At 42.1% G+C, this 25,966-nt stretch overlaps 1 protein-coding gene across 8 annotated transcripts in view; it reads right to left on the bottom strand.

Annotated features, from left to right (window-relative positions):
- Positions 1 to 1,923: 1,923 nt before the first annotated feature.
- CDC42BPA (CDC42 binding protein kinase alpha) overlaps positions 1,924 to 25,966 on the bottom strand; it is a 230,502-nt gene continuing 206,459 nt past the window's right edge. For 7 of the 8 annotated variants that reach the window (XM_066381642.1, XM_066381622.1, XM_066381611.1 and 4 more), the window contains 6 exons: positions 23,702 to 23,786; positions 20,775 to 20,898; positions 19,954 to 20,071; positions 10,479 to 10,596; positions 6,451 to 6,608; positions 1,924 to 6,217 (listed from right to left, as the gene is read on the bottom strand). In XM_066381642.1, the coding sequence (XP_066237739.1) occupies positions 6,086 to 6,217; positions 6,451 to 6,608; positions 10,479 to 10,596; positions 19,954 to 20,071; positions 20,775 to 20,898; positions 23,702 to 23,786 (735 nt within the window). In that variant the 3' untranslated portion in view covers positions 1,924 to 6,085. Of the gene's footprint in view, positions 6,218 to 6,450; positions 6,609 to 10,478; positions 10,597 to 14,757; positions 14,944 to 19,953; positions 20,072 to 20,774; positions 20,899 to 23,701; positions 23,787 to 25,966 lie in introns of all 8 variants that reach the window. The other variant, XM_066381650.1, reaches the window with a different exon arrangement.

Here is a 25,966-nt window from a genome sequence, read left to right on the forward strand (position 1 = left end):
GTAGATAAATTTCTAGAAAATTTATGACCTTACTAGACTGAACCAAAATACAAAATCTCCCATCTAAATACTAACCAGGCTCAACCCTGCTTAGCTTCTGAGATCAGATCAGGCACATTCAGGGTGGTTATGGCTATAGGTGGAAATAAAAAATCTAAACACACCAATTATCAGTAATGAAGTTGAAGCAGCAATAAAGAAACTCCCAATAAATGCAAGTCCAGGACCAGGTGGCTTCACAGGTGAATGCTAATCAAATAAAGAAAAATTAATACTTATACTATTAAAAAAAATTGACGAGGAAGGAATGCTTCCAAACTTACTCTGTGAAGCCAGCATTACCCTGATACCAAAACCAAAGATATCTGCTTCTCATACATGCCCTGACTGGGGATTGAACCTGTGACCTTGCTACACCAGAATGACATTTTATCCACTGAGACACCCGGCCAGGGCCCCCACAAAGAAATTTAACCAAAGAAGTGAAAAGATCTGCACTCTGAAAACTATATGACACTGAAGAAAGAAATTAAAGAAGGTACAAATAAATGGAAGGATATACTGTGGTCATGGATTGGAAGAATTAATATTGTTAAAATGTCTTTACTATCTAGAGCAATCTATAGATTCAATATAGTCTAGTCCCTATTAAGATACCAATGGCATTTTCAGAATTAGAATAATCCTAAAATTTATGTGGAACCCCAAATAGCCAAAGAAATTTTGAGAAAAAAAAAAAAAGTGGGAGCATCACTCTCCCTGGTAGCAGTCAGCTCTTTAACCTCACTCTTAGCAATATCTTTTTGGATATATCTCCTTGGGTAAGGTAAACAAAAACAAATGGGACAACATCAAACTAAAAACTGTTTGTGCAGTGAAGGAAATCATTAATAAAACAAAAAGATAAAGCAATGAATTGAAGAAGATATTCACCAGTGATCTATCTGATAAGGGCTTAAATCCAAAATATATAAGGAACTTAATATCAAAAAAACAATCTGATTAAAAATGTGCAGAGGATGCCCCACTGGGGCAGCTCGGTTAGAGCATCTCCCAGAGCAGAGGTTGCCGGTTGGATCTCAAGGCACATTCAGACATTCAGAACAATGTTTCCAGCCTCTCTCTCTCTCTCTCTCTCTCTCTCTCTCTCTCTCGCTCTCTCTCCCTCCCTCCTCCTTCCCTCCCTCCCTCCTGTCCTCTCTCGCTAAAATCAATAAATAAAAATTAAAAAAAAATGCACAGAAGACCTAAATGGACACTTACTTCTCCAAAGAGGACATACAAATGGCCAATATACACATGAAAAGATGCACAACATCACTATCATCAAAGAAATGCAAATTAAAACCACAATGAGATATCAATGCATACTTGTCAGAATGGCTATCAGTAAAGCAACAAACAAGGGTTGGCAAGGATGTGGATAAAAGGGAACCCTTGTAAACTGTTGGTGGGATTGTAAATTAGTGCAGCTACTATGGAAAACAGTATGAAGGTTGCTCAAAAAATTAAAAATACAGCTGCCATACTATCCAGCAGTTCCACTTCTGGGTTTTTATTCAAAGAAATCCAAAACACTAATTTGAAAGAATATATACTCCCTTACATTAATTGCAGCGCTACTAATAATAGCCAGGCTATGGAAGCACCCTGGCCCTGCAGTCCGACACAGGTGCTAGGTAGGGAGTTTTGACCAGAAGAGGGGAGCTGCAGCTTCAAAAGAACCGAGCACAATCCTTATCTGAGCTACTGAAGGACCTAAGAAAGCCCTGGATTAAACTAACTCCATGTCTTTCCAAGTGTAGGGAGGAAGCCAGCCCAAGGAGGGGACAAGCTCGAAGCAGGACCCCGTAAGAGGAAAGAGTCCGTCACCTTTTCTCCATTCCTCAGACTTCTTAATTAGGAAAAAGAAAGACAAAATACTCAATTCTAACAGTTCCCTGTTTTATTGCAATACATCAAAGTCTGGTTAATATTAAGTGATACCAACATAAAATATTGGCGAGGAGTCTTTTGTTACATTTTTTACTATTCCACCTTAAATATTTCTGTGCGAAAGAATCCACGCCATTGTTTGGTAGCAGAGAATCTCTTATAAAGTTCCCTAAGACATTGGGGCATAAAACCAAACGAAATGAAATGAGTGAGAAGAGGGCAAAGCAAGATCTTTTCCCTTACATACACACGTAATTGTCAGCATTATACTCTAAACAACAAAAAATAATGATTACACCTAGGCCATGCAAAACTGTACAATAATATTACAGTGAGAAAAAACCCTAAAAATTTTATAAAAACAAATGATATTACATATTACACTATCAAATAAAAAGGTAGGTCATTTTGTTTTCACGAAAATTCAGGGTTGATTTGTTTTTGTCAATTTTCCCCGGAAATGAAGCTTTCTCGCCTGGCCCTGGGAAGGAGGGGAGCTGGGCCTGCTGGCCAGAGGTGGGCTGGGGCCGGGGAGGGGGGAGCGAAATGCCCCTTACTTCTCTGCTGTGCTCAGTGGATGTGGACAGTGGCAAAGTGTGACTGCTGCTGGGAGTGCCACTCTGTCCAGAAAGTGGATGGTGAGCTCTCCCAGCCCCTGCCCAGCTGAGACCAGTGTGACCACTGTCACAGGCCAGCGAAGGGCCCCGCTGTACGTGGGGGTAGGGATGTCCACCTAACCCTGTTCTGGCTCTTCTCTACCGATACCTGAGAGTCCGTATAAATGCAACTGGTCTTTCACAGAAGTAGATGTGGCCACCGAGTAACAAAACGACGTGATTCTAAACATATGGAAGGCAGAGAAAGGCTGAGCGCCAGCCGGGGAATGCTAGATTGTTGCTGTAAACATAATAGGAATTTCAGATTCTTCCCTGAAGCTTGGGTACAAGAATTGCTTGGAAATCTAGAGATGACCCTTTTTTAGTTGTGTCTTATAGCCTGGGATTTAGCTGCTCCATGGGAAAGTGCCTAAGTCATTAAGTGGTAGGGTGCGGGAATGTGCATACACACATAATTAAAGAAGTGAAATCTTGACTAATCATTTGTTAAGAAGGAAGGCTTCCATTTTTGGCAAAAAGAAATATATATGTGTATATATATAATTCCATACACCCAAAGCACATGACAGGATTAAGTTAGAATTCAAGGGCGGATGACAAACTGGCTAGACATAGAGAGCACCAATCCCAACACAGACTATGCCAGAAATGCCACTTCAATTATTTTCCTTTCTACTGAGAGGAGAAGTGAGTTTCTGCTGCCATACACCTGCTTAAATGTCCTCCACAAACACAAGGGATGACCTCGCAAGATCTTCCCGTGCCCTCTGCATGGTCACTCATCCCCCATCTTTCCAGATTATTCTCAGAAGCCTCAAAAGGTCTTTGCTCCACACTGGTGATAAGACCAGTCAGATGATCAATATTTTGGGAATCCCCTCAAAACCATTACCCCTGCCAGTGTTTCTTCCCAAGATCTGCTATTAGAATCTAATCAGATTTGATAAGACCTAATTTGGTAGACTCTAATTACGATTGGTAAGACCACTTACGATTGCTGTGGAAAGACGGGAAACCCGTGTTGTACTCCACTGGTTAGAAGCAACATGTACCCTGCGTGCTCCGCAGAGCAAGCGCTTCCATCTGTCCTCCTGGGAGGCTGAAGGCTATGATTCTGGAGTGAAGTCCCGACTTCAGGTAGTTATAATTGGACCCTAAAAGCATCCTTTAAAAAGCAAGCACCTACAGGCAACAAAAATTTACTAGTGGTCAGAGATAAACCAATGGTTTACTGTAGAGTCCCAGGGAAAAGAAGGGGTGAGGGGGAAAGGATGGAGGGGAAGGGGGGGCTGGCCACAGGGACTGAGTCACTGGCTGACTGGCTGGTTCCCTCTAGTCCTGGGAAATGCCAAGGTCAAGGAGCTACCAGAGTCATGGCAATAACCGAACTCAAGGTCTGACCTTGATACCAGAGGCACAAAATATTTTTACAAATTTCTTTTCCAAAAGCAAAAAGCTCTGGATTAGAACGGTGAAGTTATGGCCAGCCAAAGGAAAACAGTCAAATCTGAGCAAATACTGACTCCAGAATGCCTAAATGTCAAAGCTTGCCATTACTTTTAACTTCCCTACTGTAACCTGCAATATAACCCCCAAACAGGATCCCTGCTTCCATTACTGAACCTCACTGGCCGCCAGAGAGCAGCATTGACCTGGAAATAGCTCCCTGCAGCCACGGCCACGGTAGGAAGTTCCTGCTGAGGGCAGGAACTCGGGGTGATGGACAGCTCTCACACTTTGTGGTTCGGACCAGCAGCTGCAGGAAAACTTTCCTTCAGCTTAAGTTCAAAGGAGAGGAAAAAATCCTGTTTCTAGTTCTCAGATAAATTTAGATGAAAAGAAAAAGAGGAGAATTTTAATCCCATGAGACATGTTTATTTCTGTCTTTCTCTACTCGCGCTAAGCGGTGAAATGACTGGAGAAGTCAGGTCTCCTGGTTCCGCATCTATCTCCTTGTGGTGATGGAAATGCAGGAACCCAAAGCTGAGCCCGCCAGAGCCAAGGAGGGAGGAGAGCTGTCGGCCGGCCGCGGCCAAGGTGAGCAGAGGCCATGGAGCCGTCCTCAGTGCCCTGGCCAATTTTGCTCCAATGGAGCCTTGGCTGCCAGAGGGGAGGAGAGAGACAAAGAGGAAGGAGAGGGGGAGGGCTCACTGGCTGCATGGGCACCTGCTGCCCACGCATGGGGCGAGCACGCACTTCCCACTGGCTGTGGAAAAGAGTATTTGGTTAAGGCTGTTCAAGTCCTTGCATTTGAGGCTTTGTATTATTTGGAAATTAACCCCCTTTCCCAGGCCTATCTCACTGAGGAAACTGGCACCACACTCAAAATGACTCCTCCCTGAGAGGCCCACCCAGCTGGGGACATACCTCACTGCCACTCAGGAGGGACGTGGTCAGCTCAGCAAAAAAAAAAAAAAAAAAAAAAAAAAAAAGCACTTCCATGACCTTTTATAGCAGCAGTTCTCAACCTGTGGGTCGCGGAAAATATGTATTTTCCAAAGGCTTTAAGCGACCCGTGTTTTGGTCATTTGATCCCCGCCGGGGTCGCGACCCACAGGTTGAGAACCGCTGTTTTACAGCTCTTCAGAAGCCTGGCATGCCTGCATCAGACGGAGGGATCAGAAGGTAACAAAACTAAGTTCCTGCACTCAGCGGTGCCACATTATGGAAATGAGAAGTGTGGCTGAAATCCTACCAGAGAAGGAAATGTCTGGGACAGGAGGAGATTTGCCTGCTGCTTAAATGTTACAAGTCTGGTGCCTGGGTCGTACCCCAAACCCAGGAAGCCGAGCCTGTGCGTTCCTGCCGCCCCTGGGCACGGGGCCTGCACCAGTTTCCCGAGAGAACACGCGCCACGGGAATCCTGACGACTCTAGCTCTCCCTCCAGAAGTGTCAGCTGGAGGCCCTTCTACCCTTTAAATTAGCTGGAAAACAGACAAGATACAACACACTTCTTTAAATTAAATGATCTCTCTTATATATGCATTCATCTTTCATTGAATACAAGATGCTTTTACTATATACATTCAGTATTTAACGTCTATATTTGTGTATTTATTTAAACTCTGTATTGTAGTAAAATATGCATTGCTTTAGTTAATAAGGATTTACTGGCAACAATCAGGTCGGCATTCACTGTGGGGGCCAGATGAGCTTGGCGTGCAGCCCCAGGACCCACAGGGAACCCATGTGCTGTCTTAGGACGACAGTGAGACGCCACTGTGAGAACCAAGTGTGTCTAATCTGATTCTTAGCGTTATATCTGTGTCATCTACTTTAGCTACCTTTTTTGGAAGGGGTAAAACAGTATGGAAAGCAACTCTAAGTGTCTGAAATGAAATCTGTAGGAAGCTAAGCTGTTCCATGGAAGTCTGCCTATGAGCCGAGGGCGAGGGTGTCCCCACCTGCTGCTGCCTCTGCCAGCCCTGGCGGGTTCAGGCAGAGGTGGGAGTGTGGGGTGGGGGGAGACCGAGGGGAGGGGAGGGGCCGAGAGAGGGAAGCAGCTCTGGGCTGATCTGAGGGCTGAAGCAGTTCATGGGTCCCAGGTCCCGCGGTCAGTGCTCTCTAAAGAGAGGCTTTTGGTCTTTCGTGGAGACACTGGGCTGGGAGGGCTGCTCAGGTTGGAGCTGTTGGAAGCTGTGGAATGCCTCGGAGAATCAGAGTCCTGTAAGGCACAAAGGAAGACACTGATGACAAGCAGAGGGGCAGGCGGGGCTCAGGGGACCACTGGTCCCACCGCCAGCCACCCTGAGCAAATGACCTGATGTGACTTGACTGTCGGGACAAAGCTCCTGTTCTGAGCTAAGAGGCACACTGTGTAAGAAACATGGTCCTCTCTGAGGGCCTTTAGAGACGTAGGTGATGTTCATGCACACGCTGTGAGAAGTCGGAACTCACCTCTCCGTCGTAGTCCCTGGCCGGGGCCTCGCTTCCTTGGTCCATGCCTCCGGAAGACAGGGAGCCCTCTGAGGGGGAGGGGAGGGGCTGGCGCTTTGCACTGTAGCTTCCACCGGAGAATTCTCTCTTTAACGCACTGCCATTCTGCGTGGATGACCCTACAGTACACATCACTTAGATAAAACTTGGCACATGCTGAAGGTGATGACAAGCCCTCCTTCCCACGGACCCGGGCCATCCTCCCTGGTTTAGAGTCCTCCAGTAATGGACAGTGCGCATTCTCCTGGCTCCTGAGCTCAACCCAAAGCCCAGCAATTGCTCGGCTGTTCCTGCCCCAGGGAGCCACCTCAGGGACGCTGGTGAGGGGGCAGCACCCTCAAGGCCACCTGACTTCACACTCGCTGGCCCTGCTGGGACTGCCCTGCTTGCTGGACAGTTCCCAGGTCCCACTAAAAATCTGTGCTGTAGGGAGTTCCCCCCACCGCTCGGAGCACCCGCAGCAACCCACCCTCCTTCACTGCGCTCACACTGCTCTGCCGCAACCACGTGCCCGCGCTCCCCTAATGGACGGACAGTCTGTGCCGCGCTAGGGCAGCACAGGACCTGGCACAGGGCAGGTGCTCGAAAACATGCTAAATGATGGAGAAAAGAACACATCCCACTCGATGCCTGTCACCTCACTTCTAGAGAAGTCTCATAAACAAACATAAGCAATTTTATTCTATAGAGCAAAAAGCCCAAGATACAAAAATGAGGTGACTTCCTTTAAAATCACACTCTATTTTGATCTTTAAGTTTGGACACGTAAGAAGGAGACTAGCATCGTTCAGAGGAAAAACAAAGGATGACAAAAAAACACCTTGGAAACATTGGGGCGTTTTTTGTTTTTTTATTGAGAGCGACAGGGAGGTAGAGACAGACTCCCACATGCGCCCTGACCAGGATCCACCCAGTAGATGCTCTGCCCAGCGGGGCTGCAGCTCAGCTGCTTGGTAATCTAGCTATTTTAACCCCTTGAGGCCAAAGCCAAAGAGCCATTCTCAGTGCCTGGGGCCAACTTTGTTTGAACCTAACTAAGCCTCAGCTAAGGGAGGAGAACAGTGATAGAAAGGTGGGGGGAAGGGTGGAGAAGCAGATGGTTGCTTCTCAATGCACCCTGACCAGAAAATGAATCCGGGACTTCCATACATGGGGCCAATGCTCTACCACTGAGCCAACTGGTCAGGGCCTCACTGTTAGTATTTAAAGCTCTTAGCATTTCCTATTATTTTTTAATTCTTGCTTAAAAATGGTTTAGCCTGACCAGGCGGTGGCGCAGTGGATACAGTGTCGGACTAGGATGCGGAGGACCCAGGTTCGAGACCCCGAGGTCGCCAGCTTGAGCGTGGGCTCATCTGGTTTGAGCAGAGTTCACCAGCTTGGACTCAGGGTCGCTGGCTCCAGCAAGGGGTTACTCGGTCTGCTGAAGGCCCATGGTCAAGGCACATATGAGAAAGCAATCAATGAACAACTAAGGTGTCGCAACGAAAAACTGATGATTGATGCTTCTCATCTCTCTCTGTTGCTGTCTGTTTCTACCTATCCCTCTCTCTGACTCTCTATCTCTGTTAAAAAAAAAAAAAAAGTGGTTTAATCTTGTTGAGCCTCAATATCAAACCATGGCTGAGGGTTTTGTACGATTATTAGATAATATGTAAATTGTGACTGTTTCAACTTTTTGCTGGTTTAACAAATTCCAATATAGTTTTTTTTTTTTACATTAAGAATTCAAGGCCTGGCCTATGGTGGTACAGTGGATAAAGTGTTGATCTGGAGCACTGAGGTTGCTGGTTTGAAACCCTGGGTTTGCCTGGTCAAGGCACATGGGAGTTGATGTTTCCTGCTACTCCCCTCTTCTCTCTCTCTCTAAAAATGAATAAAATCTAAAAAAAAAAAAAAAAATCCAAAAATGTCAAAATGACCGTGTAAAGTATATGTACCAATGACCACAGGAATACCAAGTCTTCATGAACACAGGAGGACCTGCCCGGTGAGGCCCTGTCCATGGTGCCCCTGGCAGCTGGGCACAGGATGTGTGCTGACATCAGTGTTTGCACATGAACAACAAACGGGAGAGGAAACTTGACTGGCTTCAGGAAGCTTCGACTCCAACTTCAAGAAAACAAGGCAACGGATGCTTTTTGCTTGGATGACTTATCAGTGTGAAACTGCCTTTAGTGCAATCTGGTCCTCTCACAGCTCAGCTGTGGGGAGGTGAGACGGTTTCACTACAGCTGTGACTGGTACAGTTTGGGTTATATTCCCTGGTCTAAGCCAATGCCATGCTACTTCTGAGCAAGTGACAGAAAAGCAGTCCATGGCCAAGAAGTCTTCCCCAAATGCGAAGCTACCATGATGACTTGACAATCAGAGCATATAATCCAGGAACTCCCAAAGATCTCTCCGTGAATTCAGAGAGAGGAAATTGGAATTTCTTAAACCAGACACACTGCTTGTGTTCACAGCCCTCACTCTGAGGTATGCAGCTGTCAGCATCCTGTGTGCCTTTATGCAGGGACACAGCATCTTTGGACACACCTTCCTCCACTTCCTGCCCACTGAAGAGCTGCTGCTGGGCCGCAGTGGACACAAGTCCACGACAGAGCATGGCTGGTCCTCCCTCCCATCCCTCAGCTCAGGGTTTTGCACAGGACAAAAAAAGACATGCCGCAGGTCAGAGTTTAAAAAAAAAAAGGCTAATGACCAAGTGTCCGTCAGTGGATGAGTGGATTAAAAAGCTTTGGTACATATATACTATGGAATACTACTCAGCCATAAGAAGATGACATCGGATCATTTACAACAACATGGATGGACCTTGATAACATTATACGGAGTGAAATAAGTAAATCAGAAAAAACTAAGAACTATATGAATCCATACATAGATGGGACATAAAAATGAGACTCAGAGACATGATCAAGAGTGTGGGGGTTACAGGGTGGGGGGGGAGAAGAGGGAGGGGAGGGGCACAAAGAAAACCTGTTAGAAGGTGACAGAAGACAATTGGACTTTGGGTGATGGGAACGCAGCATAAGCAAATGTCAAAATAACCTAGAGATGTTTTCTCTGAACATATGTACCCTGATTTATCAGTCACCCCATTAAAATTAATTTTAAAAAAAAAGGCTAATGATAAAAATTGGGCCCCCTGACAGCAGGTAATTGGTCATGTGGTTTGATCCTGTACCTGGACAGTAGAGCTGATGTCTAATGGGCCCTTAAAAATGGTTACTGGATGAATCATGAATCCTTTCTTGCTTTTGTGGCAAAGGGTATATATATTCTTGGCTCTGTCCCCAGCCTTCTGTCAGTTACTCTAAGGGGCTCATGTTTCTCCAGCCTTCAGACCCTGCACAGGCTTGCATGTCCTCCAGCCCTCCAACCTTGGAGGGTGGCAATGCAGATACACGGCCTGCTCCCGCAGGAAGTCTCCATGTTGCCTTAAACTCGGCTCCCAGCCTGCCCACAACTGGAGCTGTGATGTTCCCATGTGGTCTACCTGCAGCTCCCTCCTCTTCTCCCAACCTGCTAGCCTGTCTGCCTCTGGCTCAGGCTCCCCTGGGCAGCCTGAGGAGTCTCTTTAAGAATGCAAATAGGGCCTAGGTCCCTCCCTACTTAAAACTTTTCAATAGCTTATCTTTCAGTTAAAAAAAATTTGTTTTAAGTCTTACCTTGTCTCTAAGCCCTTTCCTGATCTCACTCTTGCCTATCTCCCATCATGCCCTGCCCCCACCAGGCAGCCACACTGGCTTTCTCTGTAACTACCCCAACAGGACTAGACGTGACTTCAGCCCTGGAATGGTAGGACTTCCCTAGTTCTTCTCAACATGATTCGCCTCCAGCAGGAGCCCCTGGGTACTCTATCCCTGAACCTTCTTCATTTGCTCCAGGTCACCCACCATCATGCTCTACAGCACCACTGGTCAGGCCGTGGGTGCGCAGGCAGCACATGGCTGCCACCGTGCCTCCCGCAGGGAACCACTTACTTGCCGACAGGCCACTGCTGGCGCTCATGGAGCGACCGGGCTCAGGGCGGGACTTGGTCATAGACGGAATACTGACTGAGCCACTGAATACTGTCCGACTTTCCTGAGGCCGAGGGTTCTGAAAACAAAAAAAGAAATTCTTCAGCTAGAGAGAAACTGATTATCTGCAGAGATGTCACTATAACTTCAAGAAACCAAATGTTCTTAACTAGAGTGATACAGACTGAGGAACCCATAGAATCAATCCCTCCTACCCACAACAGCACTAGCACCAAGGTTAAAGCAGTAACCCTCAGCCCAGCAAGTGCTTATCCTTATACTTACTGAAAGTAAGAAATGTGTTTTTGTTGTGAGAACAGTAAGTGACAGTTACTTGGTTAGAAGTGACACTGAGTGGCAGAATTACACAGACATTTGCAGATCAGTTAAGCAGCTTTTCCTGTGCATGGGACTCGTATTTGCTCAGGATAACTCAACAGCTCAAAGGGCTCATCTGGAGGCATATCAGTTAAAAGTACTCTTTCAAGTTACTCTTTCATTGGTGTGATGCTCAACATGCCATCTGCATATTCATGTCCCCGGTCACCAGGCGGCCTCAGTGCTCCACACAAACAGCAGTGTTGAGCCCTAAACATGACGTTGGCAATCACAGCTTATGTGAAGTGATTGACCATATTTCCCCACGTATAAGACGCACCCTTTCCCAAAAAATTCGGGATCTAAAAACTGGGTAAGTCTTATACAGTGGTTGTAGTTTTTTACTTGCGTTTCCCGCCTTTTTTTGGCGCTCATTGTTGAAGACAGTGATTCGTCATCAGACTCAGGTGAGGACAAGCTAGTGGATGGAAGTTTTGACAGTGATGAGGAGTTGTATAAATTTTACAATGAGTAAAACTTGAGTTCAATAACTTTATGTAATTTTCTTTTTCAAATTTCAGGCCCCCAAATTAAGTTGGATCTTATGCATGGGAGTGTCTTATACATGGGGAAATATGGTCACTTTGGAATACTGGTTGGAAAGTTTCACCTATTTAGAGAATGATTCTGGTGTCCAAGGTAGGAAAATGGGCCACAGGCGATCTGAAAGTCACACACACCTCGAGAGGTGGGGGTGTGGGACAAGCTGTCTGAAAATGGCCCAGAATGCCAGCCTGTGGCCTCCTTGGCGACCCCAACCTTTTCAGACCAGAAGAGGTGTCAGGGCTGACATCTAGAGAAGGTTATGACAAAGTAACTAACGCAGGGCCAAAGCCAGCCCCACAAAACATACACTAACATCACCTGAAAACTCCTCACATTTTGGAGAATTACACATAGTGAAGATGTCTGGCTGGCTGGCCCCAAATTCAACAACAGCCATTTTGGTTCATGTATCAAATTTGCAAAGTCTGTGTAATTCTTACTATATTAGTTGCTTAAAGCAAATGCTTTACCTTTTTTTTTTTCTCCAAGAAAATAATATATTTTGAAGAAAACAGTCAGTGCTAACATTTCAACATTCACACATCCAGGAGCAGCCCTGTAGGACGCCAGCGACATGCACCCAGGGCAGCAAAGGAAAGCGCAAAGGGGGGGGGTCGGTTTCCCCCTTTCCGTCTCTATGCTTCTCTACCAGCCTCAACACACCATGTGCTGTCCTTCCCTATGAAACAAACCTATCCTGCAACAGACACATGAAATAGGCCTAGGAAAACAAACCAGTTCTTTGCTAACACTGAATGTTGAAATAATAAAAGGATATACAGAAGATAGGTTTTGTCGGAAAAATACACAAAAACAAAACAAAAACAGTTTATCATTCATTCACCTAAATAAAGTTCAACTTCATCATAAAGTGATATGAAACCTAACCTGATCATTGATCCTTTTTCATGTACAAACATGCTTAAGACCAGGGCAAAAGTTCCACTCACAGAAGTGCTTCTATTTATAAATCACTAACATAAGTAACGTTTCCACCATCTTTTTTATATAAAAAATTCTTGACTGATTTATACAACGTTCTTCTAGAATGCAACATTTGAAAAGTCTGCTTCCAAAATAAGTTTAGTTTTTGTTTTTGTATTTTTCTGAAGTTGGAAACGGGGAGGCAGTCAGACAGACTCCCGCATGCGCCCGGCCGGGATCCACCCGGCATGCCCACCAGGGGGCGATGCTCTGCCCATCTGGGGCATTGCTCTGTTGCAACCAGAGCCATTCTAGCGCCTGAGGCAGAGGCCACAGAGCCATCTTCAGCACCTGGGCCAACTTTGCTCCAATGGAGCCTCGGCTGTGGGAGGGGAAGAGAGAGACAGAGAGGAAGGAGAGGGGGAGGAGTGGAGAAGCAGATGGGCGCTTCTCCTGTGTGCCCTGGCTGGGAATCGAACCCGGGACTCCTGCACGCCAGGCCGACACTCTACCACTGAGCCAACCGGCCAGGGCCAAAATAAGTTTATTTTAGCACAAGTAATCTTATTTTGTTAAGAAACTTAAATGACATTATAGTTTGAGGTCAATGACAGTGACATTTAAAACATTATATTTAGAATAATTTTATAATAAAATAAGAAAATAAACTTCTTACCCATAGCTAGTTTTCTTATTAGAAAATTAATTTGCTACATAGCAATATGCTATATGGACACAAATACATATATATATAAATTTAATATACTATATAATTACAAATAAAAAATTAATGCTTCAATTTTCCTAGGCCATAGCACTACGAAAAATTGGTTTGCAAGTTGCCCAAACATTTTATCTCTAAAACTGACCTGAGAAAATGTCCCCTGAAGCTGTAAGCATAAGCATGTTTTTTGGGGGTTTTTTTTTGTATTTTTTTTTTAAGTGAGAAGCGGTGGGGAGAGGGAGCAGGGGGGCGTTCCACATGCACCTGACCAGGATCCATCCACCCAGCATGCCCACCAGGGGGCGATGCTCTGCCCATCTGGGGCTTTGCTCCTTTGTGGCTGGAGCCACTCTAGCGCCTAAGGTAGAGGCCATGGAGTCATCCTCAGCGCCCGGGCCAACTTTGCTCCAATGGAACCTTGGCTGCAGGAGGGGAAGAGAGAGACACAGAGGAAGGAGAGGGGGAGGGGTGGAGAAGCAGATGGGTGCTTCTCCTGTGTGCCCTGGCCGGGAATCGAACCTGAGACTTCCACACACTGGGCCGACGCTCTACCACTGAGCCCACTGGCCAGGGCCAAGCACATATTTCTTGATGGAAATATGGGTGTTCAGTGTTAATGGCCACCTGGGCTCCATCTCACTGCAAAACCACTGGTTACAAAGACCTGAGGCTGGGTAGACAGGATGGATGAGACAGATGGCAGGAGCCTGGCTGGTCCTTCAGAACGCAGCCCAGTTTGTGTTTTTCCCTCTCTGATTTAGTTCTTGTATCTTGGATCCCAGTTGGAATTAAAGGCACATCAGCAACTCAAAGATGAGTGAGACAACCTTCTTTTTGTACTTTTTCCTATTATTCATTAATAACATTATACTTTGTATTTTGGATTGTACTGTAATTTAAATTGGATTGTGGGGAGGCCCTACTGCAGACTTCAATGTTATTAATATAAAGAATTCCACTGAACAAGGTATGAGAAATCCAGAAATTCTGGGATCCCTTTTTTGTTTTAACAGAATAAAGACTCACTTGGGGGTAATTTCGTATCACGGTATCTATAATGGAAAATACCATGATGAGAAATACTTTATTAAACATAGAAAAAACGCCAATACAGTTTCAAAAATAAAACTGACATCCTCCCTAGTCCTCGTCTTTTTTTTTTTTTTTTTTTTTTTTTTTTTTGTGACAGAGAAAGAGAGAGGAACAGACAGACTGGAAGAGAGAGAGATGAGAAGCATCAATTCTTTGTTGCGGCACCTTAGTTTCTCAGTGATTGCTTTCTCACATGTGCCTTGACTGGGGGCCTTCAGCAGACCGAATGACCCCTTGCTCAAGCCAGCGACCTTGGGCTCAAGCTGGTGAGGTTTTGCTCAAACCAGATGAGCCCGTGGCTCAAAATGGCGACCTTGGAGTCTTGAACCTGGGTCCTTAGCATCCCAGTCCAACACTCTATCCACTGTGCCACCACCTGGTCAGACAGTCCTTGTCTTTTAAGAAGAAACAAAACAGAACTTGGAGGAGGAGGCGGGAGGAACAGCAGTCTGGCAGGACAGGAAGAGGCCAGAGGAAACGGGCACAGGACGTGCACCTCGCGGCGCCACTCAGGAAGCCAGGCAGGGGGCCCACACAGGGTTAGTAAGGGTTAACACCTGACTCAGCTGTCCATACCCTTAGAGTCATAAAGCTCGGTGTACCGGGGACAGAGCGCAGAGACGGGGAATATTCAGGGTTTATGGAATCAGTAGAGAGAAATTTTTCAGCAGAATGGACAGTCATATGATAGATGTGCTCAAAGTTGATCGGAGAGGAGATCAGACCGGAGTGGTGATGAGGGGATGGATAAGGCAAGCCTGGCTATGAAAACAACAGAGAGGAGAGAGAGGTAATAAGGCGATGAAATGCTTCACTGGTTACATGTAACATTTCAGACAACTGCATGTAGGAAAAATGAAGTCAGCATCTCACATCAGGAAAGAATCCCTAATGAAATACTTTTAGGCCTCAGAGAGTTAAATTTTGTAATTCTCTTGCACCTGGTACTTAAATAGCTGACTTGCAAAAAAAAACCCCAAAACATTCACCTTATAAAAGTATTCTTTTATATTACTATCATCGAGTAGAAAATGGACTTTCAGAGTCACAAGGGGACTGTCAGACTTTACACTTCAGTATCTGACAGAATCAAAACACGGCAAAAATCTAACAAAAACATTAAGGAGAGAAAAAGGAAGAAATAATAAAAGAAAAGTGAACAGACAACCATCCTATCACCAGAGGGTTATGAAATTGTGTCTTTAGAAAATCAAAACCATTTTCTGGTCTTTATGGATTTGTGAGATGGGTTTGCTTTTACTGCTCTTATTTTCCTATAATAAATACAACAACTATGGAATATACTAATTATTGGTGTACCTTTAAGCAGCCAAAGCTTACCTCTATTTAGATACCCAAAGGGAAACATTTGTTTTTAATAAGGGAGCATCTTCCTCTTACTTGTCTGGGTGTAATTTAAAATATAATAATAATAATGAAAAGTCAAAGATATAGGAAAAAGCCTGTGAAGCCAAAGGCTCTCATTTTTCAGATAAAACAACTTCTGAATATTTGGGAACTTTCACTCAGTACTTTTTCACCTTTTCCAATGGGAATTTTGAAGAGTCAGTCTTGAACAACTGCTTCCAGGAAACATCCTACAATCCTTGAATTTAAGGCAGAGGTTGAGTGACTTGCTGAAGACAACGCTGACCAAATTTACATTCTTGGGAGTTGAGATAAGCTTGCTTTGTTTAGAAAAATCTGGTAAATTAAGCAGGCTTAAAAGAAAGGCTTCTATGTAGGCCACTCTTTTAAATTTAGACAAGTGAGTGAAATCAGTACTTTCTAGGTTATTTTCAAAAACAAAAAAAAAAAGGATAGAAATGTAACTCTGACTCTAAGAGGCATAAGAGGCAAAATTATTTCTTAAAGCTCTAAGAGGTCATTGCGCTAGAAATTTTATTTATTAGCAATTTTAAGAATGGGTGAAAGGCCATGTGAAATGTTATGAGCTAAAAATAAATCTTCTAGAGGTAAAATATTATTATTGCATTCAATTGGAGACAAATTTGTCATTTATTACCAGTATCCACTTACAAAAATATTAAGTTACAAAAAGGATTCAAGAAAATACAGCATGGCGGCTGGGACCTACTCCTAATTTAGAGCTCTCTTTCCTCCTTTAGCCAACTTGTATTATGAATTTACCTTTGCCACCCAGCTTAGTGTATCCCAAGGTTCTCTTTACCAGGCCACAGTCACAGAGCTCCAGGAAAAAGCTACCTGGTCTCAACTCTCCAGGCAGAGGAGAACAGAAGCTTCATATCCACGCATGCTGCAAATGGCTTTTTCCAGTCTACCTGAATCATTACCAGCTAGAAGCAGCGGTCATTGGGACTTGGACATGAACTGCAAAATATAGAATGGTGACAACAATTCCAGTGCCATGCGGACTTTTCCTGTGGGGAACTTTCCTGGACTCCTGCTCCCTGTGACAGCTCCTAACAGACTGAACTGTGGTTGGGTTGCATTTTTCAGGGATTTGGCATGGTGATGGGGCCAACTTTGACTTGGTGAACATGTTAAGGACACTACTCTTTTAGGGATTCTTGCTGTATTGGCCAAGAGTTTGCTTAAAGGCTTTTAATCACTGTAAAAAAAAATAGAGGACTGGATGAAGAAGATGGGGCACATATACACCATGGTATATTATTCAGCTAGGAGAAATGGTGACATTGGATCACTTATAGAGGAATGGTGGAGTCTTGGTAGCATTGTGCGTGGTGAAATAAGCGAATCAGAAAAAAACAGGAACTGCAGGATTCCATACATTGGTGGGACATAAAAGCGAGACTAAGAGGCATGGACAGGAGTGTGGTGGCTATGGGGAGGTGGGGGGAGGGAAGGAGGGAGAGGGGGAGGGGGAGGGGTACAGAGAGAACTGGATGGAGGGTGGCGGAGGATGATCTCGCTTCGGGTGATGGGTATGCAACAGAACTAAATGACAAGATAACCTGGAAATGTTTTCTTTGAATGTATGTACCCTGATTTATTGATGTCACCCCATTCAAATAAAAATTTATTAAAAAAAAAAAAAAGAGCTCAGTGGGGCTTGAGAATTGAGAGAACATTTGTTTCAATCTTCTAGTTTCACAGATGAGGAGACTGAGGAGCAGCAACTCTCACACCCCAACTGAGAACCAAGGTCAAGACAATTATCCATCCCTGCCACATTAGTAGATTCATTTTAGAGGGAAAAAAATGAAATATATTACATAATATTTTAAATTTAACTGTATATGCAGATATTGATTGGAATATTTGAATAAACCACTTTAAATCTTAAAAAAAAAAAAAAAGAAAAGAAAATACAGCATGGCCTGACCAGGTGGTGGCGCAGTGGACAGTGTTGGACTGGGATGCCAAGGACCCAGGTTCGAGACCCCAAGGTTGCCAATTTGAGCGTGGGCTCATCTGGCTTGAGCAAAATAAGAAATGCCCACCAGCTTAGACCCAAGGTCGCTGGCTCAAGCAAGGGGTTACTCGGTCTGCTGAAGGCCAATGGTCAAGGCACATATGAGAAAGCAATCAATGAACAACTAACGTGTCACAACGAAAAACTGATGATTGATGCTTCTCATCTCTCTTCGTTCCTGTCTGTCTATGCCTATCTACCCCTCTCTCTGACTCTCTCTCTCTGTCCCTGTAAAGAAAAAAATAAAATAAAATAAAATAAACTTACTTTAAAGAAAATACAGTATGTACTCTAAGACATACATGCTGTTTATTTTAATTGCTTTTATTCTCTTGGCTCACTAAGACACACAAGAAAGGTTCACATATGATACAGGAGCTAAAGAAAAAAAAAGGCCCGCTTACCCCTTACTATTTCTTCCACATTCGTAAATCAAACAACTCTATTTCAGTATCATTTTGGTATAAAAGATAAAACAGAATTAAGCTTCCGAATACATCCAATAAACTCTCTAAGCTTATAAGTATTTCCCATGAAGCAATACTGATTTGAAGAAATAAAACATAAAAATGTTTGGGGTACATGTGCTTTGCTCAGATGATAATATGTAGCTTTGGTATTTGAAAACTCTTCTTACGTATGTTAACGTTAGATTAATTCATCTTTATTTTTGGAAATAGTTCATTAATACAGGTGATTCTATTTCAGTAGAAACAACACACTAAATTCTGAGATTATATCAAAGTATACAAGCTTTTCAATAAACACAAATACGGACATGTGCATTGCTCTTTTTTCCAGACATGCATATTACTGTTCTGTTTACCATTGTCTACCCCACGACAAGCATGGTTCTGGGTAGACAAATATTTGCTAAGTGAATAAATGGGCAGCTATGAAAAGCCCCAGCTTTTATGTCCTTTGCTAGTAAAAGGAAGAAAGTCAGGTGAAAATAAAATAAGACATTACTGTAAAAAAACATAAATTCACACACACAAGATCTTTGATGCAATAAATAGTATATGGATAAGTGAACAGGTTTCAAAGATTTACACCAACTTCTTGTCCTGGAAATACAAAAGTATTTATGTGGTAAGTGAACATGAAAGGAACGGAATGAACATTAAAACCTGCTAGGGAGAAAGTCATGTGTTAATGACAAAAACAAGAACAATAAAACAAAGAGGTGGTCATGGGATGTTAAACTCAGTGACAACGGTACTAAAAATGAAGAGGTCCAAGGGACTGAAAGGCCATGTGTCATGAAGTCAGGTGAAGAATGAAATCTGGGAAATGCTACGAGACCTTGATTTGCTTAGTAATAAAGCCTGGACTTTATCTGGAACTGAAAAATAAAAGAGAGATTTCTTTTCGGTAGAAGAAGGAGAGTAAGGAGGGATGTGCTACGTAAAAGGTTCTTACAATGTCTGAAGTCTGACACTGACCCTCAGTGCACTTACTTAGGTATATATATGAATGTCTAAGAGATTCTGGAACATTAGCAAAGTGATTTTCCCCCAATGGCAGGAAAGTACCAAGCAGAGAAACATTGCTATGTCCTAAAACTATTTCACCTTTAAGGAAGACACTATGATATGTGGGATATAAAAGAATGTATTGAAAGTTTTTCTTGTTATGCTGTTGGAATACACACGATGAAAACTATATTCTTTTTTGTGCACCAAAATGAAGCAATAGTAAAGTGTTAATTAGCACTGATCAATTGGGTCTATTGCTAAAGTTTCAAAAGTTTAAGAACACTGTGATACTGAAATGTTAAGTATAAACAGCCCACTAATATTCTTAATCTTAAACAATAGGTCCAAGAATCCAATCTTTATGTTGTTTAAAAACCAACCAAACAACAAAAAACAGTTTTCCCGTGTTGCACGGTTTTATGTAAGACTGACCAGGCAAAGGAAAAAGATAAGAGTTAATTTCACAATCAGATGACAGGGGTAACCATTAATGACCATGCCAATGTGGTTCTCTGGGATGGAGGGGAGGGTCAAATATCTATAGGCTAAAATTGCTGAGACTTAGTCAAGTTTTAATGATTTGGTAACCAAGTTGTGTATGGGATAAGCTAACAAGGTATGCAAATGAACAAAAACTTGATGTGTTTGGTTTCTGATAGATGTCTAAATTTGATGTTTTTCTCAAGTATGTCATCCTGCATCTTACATATATTGTGATGTATTGAAATAAACATTTCTTCATTATCCTAATATATTCTTTTTAAGTCTTACATGTATATAAGCACATACACCTACACGCTCACACACATGTACCCGCCCCCCTCCTCTTAACCCCAATTCATGTTCGAACTCACATTCACTCTTCATTTCTCTTACCATGGGCAGGTCTTTAAGGATCTGTATTCCATCTCCTGGACCCATGTGTGCTATGTGGTTAAAATTAGTTGGGTTAGAAATTAATTTATTTCTCATTTCAGGATCTCGTAGCATCTCTCTGTAAGAAAAAACACTTGTTTAGATACTTTTTCTATGATCAATCTAGGTAACTCTAGAAACAAATTATAAGGATTCTTTACTTTTTCATAAAAATGTGAAATCATGTTAATATGAACAGAATTTAAAGAAAATAGAATATATTCAATTAAAAATTTACTTATAAGATTCACTTTACATTTTAAATAAAAGGCCTTAGAATTTTTTGTGGGAAAAAGAGAGGGATCTTTTTAAAAAGTACAGAGATATTGAAGAAGCTCTACCTTATTTTACAGATAGTTCTGACCATTTATGTATGTATTAAAATAATTGGTAACACTTAGAAATGTTTTTCTATGTAACTAGAAATACTACAAGACTATTTCTGTTTGCTCATAAAGAGAATAGTTAATCTGAAGAGTTTAAATATATACAGGTTTAATTATGCACAGATAGGTTCTATGTTTATCTTATAACAAAGCTCATATTTTAAAATGTTTAGTCTAGAGAAATGAATCAAAATATGGCACTGCAATCTATTATACACAACTTGGAGAGTATTAAAATCATATTGAGATATACATTCATTATTGCAATTTTTAACACCAGAGATGAACGGTAGATTCTCAGAGATCAAATTTCCCCCCAAATACAGTACTGTCACCCAAACAGCCCTCCCGACGCTACACAGATGCGCGGATGATCCACAAAAACACATGACCCACCTCCTCTGTTGCATCCTTTCCTCTTCGGGGACTCTGAAGGAGTAACGCCGCTTGTTGTTAATATTTCTAACCATTTGTTTCCGACTATTATCTGAGGTTTCTGGAACTACTAGTTCATCCCCTTCTGTTAAAAAAAAAATACAGAGAACAATGATGTTTTTTAGAGAGCTAAAATGCTTTTAATCCATTCATATCTAAGACAGTATAAACTTTGATCAATTGTGCAAGTACAGTATACTGCAATTCTGATTATTATTATTTTTTTTTTGTATTTTTTTTTTTTTGTATTTGCATGCAGTCAGACAGACTCCCGCATGCAACCGACCAGGATCCACCCGGCATGCCCACCAGGGGGCGATGCTCTACCCATCTTGGGGCACGATCAGAGCCATTCCAGCACCTGAGGCAGAGGCCACAGAGCCATCCTCAGCGCCCCAGCAAACTTTGCTCCAGTGGAGCCTTGGCTGCGGGAGGGGAAGAGAGAGACAGAGAGGAAGGAGAGGGAGAGGGGTGGAGAAGCAGATGGGCGCTTCTCCTGTGTACCCTGGCCAGGAATCGAACCCGGGACTCCTGCACGCCAGGCCGACACTCCACCACTGAGCCAACCAGCCAGGGCGATGTAATTCTGATTTTTAAAAGTTGTGTTGATGATCCTAGTAAATAGGCAATAATTTTCAATAGAACACATATAAACAGATATATGCTGAAATTAAACATAGTTCATATCGTGTATTTTCACTTTTATTTGATTATAAAAAAAAATAGCACAATTTTACTAGAAGAAAAAAACAGGGAGTTGCTGCGGTGTCCTGTTGCTCTGGCCACCCACCCAGTGACTATCTTTTCTCTCGTTTCAGGTGCTGATTTCAATGGCTCAGGGTATTAAAAATCTATTGCTAATCTGCACAGTAATCAAGCAAAGATTGTAAATTATTTATGTAAATGTAACAATTACAATTATTTTTACATATTAAAACATTTCCTTTGCAAGATCCAACCTGTGAGGTGCCTGGTAAGGAAAACGGACTGTTCTCCAGCTAGCTGCCTTTGCTGAAGGCAAGACTGTCACTATTGCTCCTCTTCTGACCTGGGGGCAGGTGATACTTGGTCTTATATACCAGACGGGCTGGTGTGTGTCTTGTTCTATTTCAGCTTTAATATGCAGAGATAAAACTGTCAGCCATGGGTTCCCAAAACATGCTGGGGATATGTGAACAGACTGAAACAGACAACTATACCCGCATAGCATGATGGATGCCATTCTCCAAATAAAATCTCTAAAAAAGATAAAGCCAATCTTTATAAGGTTTTATTATCTAAAATGGTGAAGGAAGCAGGCAAAAGTAAGTGAATTATATTGTACCAATGTAGCTTAATCAGACTGCTTTCCTAGCAACAAATAAAAGAAAGGACATAATTTTTCAAGTAGATAAGTGTGTGAAACGCAACTTTGTAATCAGAGAATTGCCAGAATGAAGCAGGTCTTGGTGAGTTACAGCAGCAACAGAGACCCTGGACAGCCCGAGGGCCACAGGGGCACTCGGGGCCCCAAAGTGGTGAAGGAGAAAGCAAGACAGAAAAAGCAAGGATCTCTAGGAAACAGGACTCCCTTTCCCTTTTCAAAGGACAAGCCGAGCCTAGAGGAGAATGATGCAAGCACAGGAAAAGGCAAGCTGAACAGGTTTTATCCTGCAGACACACACTGGGGAATGGACACATTTCACGTCATCATGGTCCCACACGGGGGAACGGGAGATTCGCTCTCATACAGATATCTGGGATTCCTCTAGGAAATAGATACAAAATTAAGTACAGGGCTTTGGAAATGCGGGCCTGTGGGCTTGTTTCATCAGCTGCATGAGAATCCATGCCCGAGTGGGAGTCATTTCTACAACCTGGTTATCTTCCTCAAGTCATGCAGCACACCCTCTGATAGTCACCGATTGGTATGGAAGGACGTGCCAGGGCACCAGATCTGAAGCCCACCACCTGGGCTTGCTTCAGCATTAAAAACAAACCCAAACAACAAACTTTTTATGAATTTTTCTGGTAGTAGAATATACAAATATATTGGAAGAATATGGGCAAAAAGAAAAACTTAAAGATAATTCCACTACCCAGAAATAACTGGTTATAGATATTTTAATGTGTTGTCTTAATGCCATGTTTTTACTTATATTTAAACCAATTTAAATTATTTTAAATACATGATGTACCATAGGACCTCTTCATTAAATAGATCTACCACAAAACATCATAAATTTATGAATACCTGTTAAGCAGAAATTTGTTGCTAAGACACAACTTTATTATATAGAAGGGAGTATTATAATAATATTACAAGTGAGGTTTTGACTGTCCACATGCACTCTGACGGGCAAGCCACCTACTGAATTCCATGTGGCCATCTCCCTGGCAGGGAAGCACCTCACTACTTTGTACACTGCCCTTCTCCCTCTGTAACATGAGGGCTCCCACTCCTTCTCCAGACTCTGGGAACCCCAGTAATTCCCCTCCAGTCCCTGCTTCTGCCCCCTATGTCAACATTAGCATATCAAAGGTTCTAAGCCCAAAGCATCTATTGGCAGAAGATGTATTCCAAATAGAAATTCTGGATAAATTTTCATAATTTTAGTGCTACGAATCATGTTTAGGTTTTACAGTATTAAAAGTACAGAAAATATGTCAGTCATACTTTCTCTACTTACCTTGGTATTCCACAAAACAATAGCAAGGTAGGTCAGAAACACATACTTGCTGACACAGCATGCCAGCTTATTACACAGAATGGCTTTTTTGTCCAGTCGTTTACTTTAATCTACTGAGAGGGTACCGTAGTGGCCAAGGCCACAGACTCTGGAGTCAGACACAGGCAGGCAATTTAGAGATAATATTTCCATTGACGCTATTAATGTGTATATTCTTACCTGCCATCTTATTTTTGAAATATATTAATCTAATTGTCTCCAACCCTAAAAGATTTAACGATCCTTCACTGTTTAAAGGTCGAACCTAAAATAATAAAAAATTAAATTAGTCTTTCAACACCTTCAAAAATTAAAGCATAAAACTTTTGGCCTATTTATAAACCACATATACATTATTAGAACCTTTAATTTATCCTTCCTCTCCATAATGTAGCCCTCTGAGAAAATCAACAAAAAATGAATGGACAGATAACAGAGGTAAAACTGCACGACACCAGGGAAGGACTGCAGACAAATGGTGATGCAACTGATAGTTATCTATATGGAAGAAATGAAACTCAATCCCTACTTAGCACCATGCACAAAACTCAATTCCAAATGGATTAATACATAAATGTAATAGGCAAAATTTTCCAAAGAAAATAAAGGTCCTGGCCCTGGGCAGATGGCTCAGTAGATCAAGGGTTGTACCAGTGCACTGAGGTTCATGGGATTGATCCCTGGTCAGGGCACATTCAAGAAGCAACCAATGAGTGAACTGAACGGAATAACGAGCTGGTGCTTTTCTCTCTCTCTCTCTCTCTCTCTCCCTCTCCCTCTCTCTCTCCCTTTCTCTCTCTCTCTCTCTCTCTCTCTCTCTCCTCTCTCCCCCCTTCACCCCCCAACTCTCTCCCCTCACCCTCTCTTTCTCTCTTCCCTTTATCTCTCTCTCTCAAATCAATGAAAAAAATTTAAAAAATTAAAAAAATAAAGGTTCTATCTTTATGACCTTGAGGTAGAAAAGAGTTTCTTAAACAACAGTAAAAGGATAAATCTAAAGGATAAGAATGATACATTTAACTATTTAAAATTTATAACAATATATTTTCAGCAAGGAAATATAACTTATTTTATAACAATAAATATTCAGCAGAATACCATAAAAATTGTTCAATAGGTCATAAATAGGGAAAAGATTCACCATACCCATTACTAACTTTGTATCTACAATATACATAGAAAAATGTCAATAAATCTGTAAGAAAATGACCAATCAAAAAGAAAAATGAGCAAAAAAAATATGACCAGACATTTCACAGAAGAGGAAATATAAAGTATGAATACATATGCAAAAGATTATAAACAATACAGTTAATTGGGGACATGCAAATTAATACTACAATAAGATACTACTTTATAACCATTTATAATGGCTATAAAACTATGAATTCTGACAATGGCAGGTATTAAAGAGAATGTGGGTCAGCAAAAACTCTTATATACTGCTGGCAGGAGTGTTGACCAGTATAACTACTTTGAAAGGTGATCTGACACTAGCTTGTAAAGTTGAACACTTGCATTCCTTGTGTTCCACCAATTCTGTTCCCAGGTATATGACTTAAAGAAATTCCTGGCCACACATGCCAGGAGACTTATGCAACAATGTTCACAACAGCAAAAAGCTGGGAAATAATTCAAATGTGCTAATCAGAGAACAGGTAACTTATGACCTATTCACCCAACACAGTATTTTATATATAGCGAAAGCAAAGAACAATACATAACAACATGGTGATTGGTACATGTAACAACATGATGAATCTTAGAAACACAGTAGATGCATCAAGAAAGCAAGGCAGAAGACGACATACAACATAACACTTTATAACCTCAAACGCAAGCAAAACCGAATAATATATTGTTTAGGAATATTTAAATATACAAAAAATTCTGGATATTAAAAACAGAGAGGAAATGATAAACAGTATTTGGGATAGTGACTTCCCTGGGGAGAGACAGGAGTATGGGATAAGAGAAGAATACACAAGCTGGTTGGGAACAGTGGTGACATTCTGGCCCTTAAGTTAGGAGGTTCATTCACAAGTGATCAGTTTATTGTTAAACTTCTTACATGTTATACATTGTTCTATATTACTGAAAATTTTACATAACAAAAATAAAAGGGAAAACTAATTGTAAACAGTCCAAATTTACAAACTGGAGGACGTATTTGGTAGCTTTATATAATGTGGCAGTATTTACAAGTGCTTTATTCACTAATGATATGGTTTAAGTTGAGGAAGATTTTTAAATAAGATTTTGACTATTTTCTTTTACCATTTCTTCTAAACTCTGTACCCTAACTTATGATACATGCTACATATATCTACATGAAACTGTCACTCTTCATCTTTGCAAAATAACTGTACTATACTACTTGGAAAATTTTCCTTTTATGTTATCGCAGGGAAATGTTAAAGGAAAATACTGTTTTACTAGGAATAT

The sequence above is a fragment of the Saccopteryx leptura genome, chromosome 1 (assembly GCF_036850995.1).
Source record: "Saccopteryx leptura isolate mSacLep1 chromosome 1, mSacLep1_pri_phased_curated, whole genome shotgun sequence".
Taxonomy (NCBI): Eukaryota; Metazoa; Chordata; class Mammalia; order Chiroptera; family Emballonuridae; genus Saccopteryx; species Saccopteryx leptura.